General features: G+C 37.3%; 1 protein-coding gene across 1 annotated transcript; it reads left to right on the plus strand.

Annotated features, from left to right (window-relative positions):
* Nucleotides 1-2,900: 2,900 nt before the first annotated feature.
* On the plus strand, nucleotides 2,901-3,778 carry LOC116524796 (olfactory receptor 13D1-like). Its single transcript, XM_032240235.1, has one exon. The coding sequence runs from the start codon at nucleotides 2,912-2,914 to the stop codon at nucleotides 3,761-3,763; it is 852 nt and encodes a 283-aa protein (XP_032096126.1). The 5' UTR covers nucleotides 2,901-2,911; the 3' UTR covers nucleotides 3,764-3,778.
* Nucleotides 3,779-6,607: the final 2,829 nt, after the last annotated feature.

Consider the following 6,607-nt stretch of genomic DNA (forward strand, 5'->3'; position numbering starts at 1 on the left):
ATCTAAGATAACCATTCACATTTTGGGTATTTCTTTCCAACCTTTCTTTACTGTCTGGGTTATCTTGGTTTAGGTTTTGGTTTTGCACACAATGTTATATACATTTGTTTCTGTTTTTACTTAATCATTTTAAAATAATTTAAACATGACTTTTGTGTTCATACAAATTCCCCACAAATATATTAACAAGTGAATAATGGCCCATTACATAGGTATACTATGATTATTTAACAACTCCACTGAGATTAGATAAAAATAAAAACTCTAATTTTAAAGATAATATCCAATAATAGCAAAGATCTGGAAAGAATAAAATTGTTTGATACTGAAAGTCCCATGGAAAGTGATTTATTAGAAACTTTTTAAATTTATTCAGCATCTTAACAATCTTCATTCCCTGTTCCCAAGAAGATTCTGGGAATCCATGTCAGGGAATTAAACCTAAGTACAGAAAAAATGTAGGCACAATGCTGGTCAACAGAGTGTTTGTTGTTTGCTTCTTAAATTATACCAGCATTGCAAGATTAATTCAAATAATTTATTCTATATGGTTCATTACCCCTTTTTTTTCCCGTTTGAAAGCATGGAAGTAGATTGGTGGTTTCTCTTACAAATATTTGCAAGTGAAATTATGATTGCAGCAACCATCTTGGGGCTTTTAGGATACTATTTATACCATAATTATTTTCCAAAATTAATTTCCAAATAGGAATCAATGTTTAGACGTTCCAAGTAGAGAAAAGAGAGGGCATTCTACCTAATTTATATCTTGCCTGCAAAAACTTCAATGCAGATTTTCAAGGCCTCTACGAAAATTTCACTGGCGATTCAGAGTAGATTAATATATGCAGCTATAGTCAGTCAAATTTCTATCTTACTACTAAAAAAAAGTGTATGCTAACACTTTCTACCCTCTTTGTAATATATGCCTAGAAAGTAGGATGCAGCTTGACTTCGCTGAAACCCCTTGCTTTTATAGCCAATAGAAGTATAAGCATCTAGCCAGGCGTGGTGGCTCATGCCTGTAATCCCTGCACTTTGGGAGGTTGGGGGGGCGTTGGAGGGGTTAGGAATCACTTGAGGTCAGGAGTTTGAGACCAGCCTGACCAACATGGTGAAACCCCATCTCTACCAAAAATACAAAAATTAGTTGTCCCTGGTGGTGGGCATCTGTAATCCCAGTTAGGAGGCTGAGGCAGGAGAATCATTGCAACTCAGGAGACGGAGGTTTCAGTGAGTCAGATCATCCCACTGCACTCTAGACTGGGCAGCAGAGTGAGACTCTGTCTCAAAAAAGAAAAAAAAAAGGAATAGCAATATAAGCATCCTTTTATGCTGATTATGTCGCCTGACCATTGTAAACTAGAGTTTTCATAGAAAGCAGCACAACTTGTGGGCAAATGACGAGCATTTGCCATTTTTATAAATAGCAAATCCTGTACCAGAAACAGCCATTTGTTTAAAATATTAAGTCCAAATTAATTCATTGGATCAATTTCTTTCCCCTATTTTAAAGCTAGATAGAATGCCATTAAGGATGATGTTTTCAAAATGATATTCTGTGATTTATTTTCTACAAAGAAGAAGGTAATCTGCTCTACCCTTTAAGTTTTCTCAGATTGAAGTCATTTGTTCCATGTTCTTTGGTGCTCTACTAAGGTGCCTAAACAGGACCAACATTCCTTCCTTAGGAAAATACTGGTCCTAACTGAAATTCAGCAAGTAGAAGAGCAATGAATTTTGTATGGACAGAGTTAAAGGGAGGTTCTTCTCTGTACAATTTGGTTGCTTGTGTATGTAACCAGAACTAATTGGGATAAACTACACAGAGGTATCTTCAAGTTTCATCAGTGTTCAGTTTAGCATTGTCTATTATGCAATTGCTATTTTACACACAACTGAAGAAGCAATAGCACTCCAATGCTATTGGAGTCAGATGGTTGGAAAGGCCTTTCTACTCAGGTATGTTATGTAGACAAGGAATATCAGCATCACCTGGGAACATGTTAATAAATACAGGGCTCCGAACCCACCACAGATTTACTGAATCAGGATATTTTACAAAATTCCCCACATGATTTGTATGAAGACTAAAGTTTGAAAGCACTCCACAAGATAGCTGGGTCTCTTCCTGAGTTGTACATTAAAATCATCTGAAGAGTATTATTAGAAAAGAAAAGAAAAGATACCTGATTCCCACCCCTTCAATAGAACTTACCTAATTTTGGGAGGGTTATAAGGTATAGTTCTTAAAGATGGGATTTAAAGACAAAAAAACGAAGCTTTGCATAACAACTCCCTACTTACTATAATTGTATATAAGTTTCTCACTAGCCTTCATTTTCTTCAGAGAATTACAGTGGTAATAAAATGAATAATACATATGAACATATTTGTAAACTATAAAAAACTAAGTCAATGGCATTAATTATTTGCATGGCATAAAATCAAATTATAAATCTTTCTTGAACAGATTAAAGCATGCTCTCTTCAAAGTATTGATTTTCAAAGTGGGATCAACTGCATGAGAAGTAACAGATGCTTGTTAAAAATGTAAATTATTCTTCCTTGCCTCATTCCTCTTGCATCACGATCTCAAGAAATGGAATACAGGGGCCTGCAAATTCTAATAAACTACCAATATAATTAACAAATGTCATCAACTCACTGCTTTATGAGCTAGAAGAGGAATCCCAGAAGCTAACCTCAAAGCTGTTACCGCCTCTCTTGCCGGCAGAGATACACTTGCCCCTCCCACACCACTTATCTCTCACTTCATATGTTAAGACTGTACTGACTTGTTAAACTCCAGGTATAAAAAAATAGCATGGAAAGGACCAATTGGACAGAGATTGAGTTCATTCTGCAGGGACTTTCAGAGTATCCAAGAGCTGAAAAATTCCTTTTCGTGATGTGCTTGGTGATGTACCTGGTGATTCTCCTGGGAAACAGCACCTTTATCGTTCTGACACTCCTGGAGGCTCGTCTCCACACACCCATGTACTTCTTCCTTGGGAATCTTTCCTTCCTAGATATTTGGTACACATCCTCCTTCATCCCCTCAATGCTGATACACTTCCTATCAGAGAAGAAAACCATCTCCTTCGCTAGATGTGTGGTTCAGATGTCTGTCTCTTACACTATGGGATCCACCGAGTGTGGGCTCCTAGCAGTGATGGCCTACGACCGTTATGTGGCCATCTGCAACCCTCTGAGATACTCCATCATCATGGGCAAGGCACTTTGTATTCAGATGGCAGCTCTCTCTTGGGGCCTAGGCTTTCTGAACTCATTGACAGAAACTGTTCTTGCAATACGGTTGCCCTTCTGTGGAAAAAATGTCATTAATCATTTCGTTTGTGAAATACTGGCTTTTGTCAAGCTGGCTTGCACAGATATTTCCTTCAATGAGATTATTATAATGTTGGGCAATGTAATATTTTTGTTTTCTCCATTACTGCTGATTTGTATCTCCTACATATTTATCCTTTCTACTGTACTAAGAATCAATTCAGCTGAAGGAAGGAAAAAGGCCTTTTCCACCTGCTCAGCCCACCTCACAGTGGTGATTGTGTTTTATGGGACAATCCTCTTCATGTACATGAAGCCAAAGTCCAAAGACTCTGCTTTTGACAAGCTGATTGCATTGTTCTATGGCATAGTCACCCCCATGCTCAATCCTATCATCTATAGTCTGAGGAATACAGAGGTACATGGAGCTATGAAGAAATTAATGAGTAGACACTGGTTCTGGAGGAAATGATGACACATGGACACCTTTGAGTTTATGCACAAAGTACACTACAAGTTTGAGACAAGACTTTTAAAGTTAGACAAGAAAAGCAATTAAGGTCATATGTTGAGTCAGAATTTCAGAGTTAGAAAAAAAAATTGAAGATTAAGAGTTTAACTATATTGCTTTATGAAAATGACTGTGATTTCATTAAGATGTAGAAACAAGTGGTCTGTGAGAGTAAACTTTGGGAAAAAAGAAAAATATTTTCAGTAAGCCTTTCTAAGAAAATCCAGCTTAGTAACAATTACACATTTTTCAGCCCTCTTTTAAAAAGAAACGATTTTCTATTTTTGTTCTTTTATTCTTGCTCTTTATTTTATCCAGGGACTGGATCTGGTCCCAACTTTCCCTTTCAGCTACATTATTTCAACCTCTCCCCCATCCTTTCCCTCCCCCTACCTCTTCGCACAAGCTGTGTTCTATTTACCATGTAATTATCAAGTTATGTCATTTTCTTTCACACCTAATGACAATAGCACGTGCTATTCCATCTGCATTTTCACCTTTCTCCTCAGGTGAAATCCTAACAGTCTCATAAAAGACAGGTCAAGTGTCATATCCTCTGCAGCACAGTCCAAAGTTTTCCTGGAGTTATTTCCTCCTCTGTGCTGTCCTGCGCTTTATCTCCACTAAGCGATTTTTCTTTTATACTATAATCATTTATTACCTTCTGAAATTCTTCCCAGTGGCAGAACTATGGCTCACTGTTCTCTGCATAAAATCTAATGTCAAGTTAATTAAAAGCAGTTGGCAGTAATTAACTGTTGAGTTAATTAAAATTTTTAAAGGATGATAAAATGAGGTCTAAATACGTGATTTAATACAGGGAGATAACTGAAATGTATACAATATTTCCTTTACCATGCTACAATTCTAAAAGATTTTGGTGAAATAACAGCTGATTTTTAAATGTAGGGAAAAATAAGGCGAGATAAAGACTGAATAAAATATGCTGAAAAAATCATTTTGGCCTGGTAAGACAAAAAACCCTAGTGGATATTATTATCCAATAAGTAATTGCTTAGAAAAATGTATCAAATGCATAAATTCTTAATGAACACTGATAATTTCAATTACTTTCAGAAGAAATAGTCTCATTTAAAATATTTTCCTTTCATTAGAAAAAACCTTGGACTGACTAGTGAGTAATAATATATAGTTGTATTTTTTATAATAGATATATTTGTATAATACATAGCTGAGCTGCCTGGTACCCTGTCATAGCCTGAGCTTGGTGAGGAACTCACTGAGGCTATGAACTTACTTGTACAATAAAACTAGAAAAGGTTTTCACAACGCAAAGGCATTGAGAAAGGCATCCTTACTTGTTCTGCCCAGCAGGATGTTTTGGAGCCTGAGTGGAATAAGGGAGAGGTCAATGCAGAAGAGCAGCTCAGTTCACGGTGTCAGAGTCCAAGCAGCATGAAAGGGGCCATACACGCAAGAGGAAGGGGTGGATCCTAGCACCTGGATGAGGACCACACCTGCAAAGAAAAGCTGACTGATAGAAGATATTAGAACACAAATGGGATAAGGAAAACACCTGCACAACATAGGCAGGTGGTCCGGAGTAAATTGTCAGAGTCCTAATGGGGTGAGAAAAGCATCCATAGTGGGATGGGGAAGTTCAGAATATGGTGTCCAAGTCTGAGAGGGGTGAAGAGAGAATCCCAGAAGAAAGACTTAAATGGAGTGAAAAGATCACCTAAAAGGGAAACAAGAGTCAAGGTGTGTGAGAAACAGATTAGGGTAGTGGGCGTTCTTGAAGAAAACAGTCTTGCCTGAAGTGTTGGAACCCAAGCCAGAAGAAGAATGTTGGCAATCACAGTTCCCTGCAGCCTCGGCCTTCACTGGATCAGGTGATACTCCCACCTCAGCCTCCTGAGTAGCTGGGGCTACAGGCACATGCCACCACACCCAGCTAATTTTTGTATTTTTTTGTAGAGATGGGATTTTGCCATGTTTCCCAGGCTGGTCTCAAACTCCTGGGCTCAAGTGATCAGCCTGCCTTGGCCTCCAAAAGTGCTGGGATTACAGGCATGAGCCACCATGCCAAGCCAGGATTTCTTTCAAGGTAAGACTACTAAAGAAGAGTTGTTTGTGTAGATGGAGGGAAGTTAGGGGGAAGAGTCTGGAAATGTTTTCATTTTGTTCTCAATTTTAAATGATATTTTCACTGAGTATACACTTGTTGGTTGGCAGCTATTTTTTTTTTCAACATTTAAAAAATATTGTTCTATTTGGTATTCACTGTTTCTGTTGAGAAGTTGCCTCTGTTTAGTTGCTTCTTCTTTGAAAAAAGTGTGTCTTATTTTTTCTTTTGGTTGCTTTTTATATTTTCTCTTTACAATTGGTCTCTGAAATTTTATAACAAGGGTTCTTATAGGTGGCTTTTTTTTTTTAACTCATCCTCCTTGATGTTGTAGATCTCCTCAAATCTGTGGCTTGATGTCTTTTATAAGTTCAACAATTTCGTTTGATATTTGACATTTTTTCTTCTATTCCATTTATCTTTCTCCTCTCTGAATGTCTAATTATTTATATGTCAGACTTTTCCATTATATTCCATGTAGCTCTCACAGTCCTTTCTGCATTTTCCTTCCTTTGTCTTCACCGTGTATCCAGTCTGGTTATTTTCTACTGATCTGTCTTTCAGCGTGTTAAGCCCTGCTTCAACTTTGTCTATTCTGCTATTAAATCTATGTATTTAGTTCTTAATACCAGTTATTGTGGTTTGGGGGTCCATAACTTCCATTTTTTAAAATACAATTTGAGGTTGTCTGGTGAAGTTTTCATCTTGTTATCTAGGCT

The sequence above is a fragment of the Sapajus apella genome, unplaced genomic scaffold (assembly GCF_009761245.1).
Source record: "Sapajus apella isolate SASKATOON/1434 unplaced genomic scaffold, GSC_monkey_1.0 scaffold46, whole genome shotgun sequence".
Taxonomy (NCBI): domain Eukaryota; kingdom Metazoa; phylum Chordata; class Mammalia; order Primates; family Cebidae; genus Sapajus; species Sapajus apella.

Coding starts and splice junctions, on each gene's coding strand:
- LOC116524796 (XM_032240235.1), top strand. CDS start 2,912: ATGTGCTTGGTGATGTACCTGGTGATTCTCCTGGGAAACAGCACCTTT.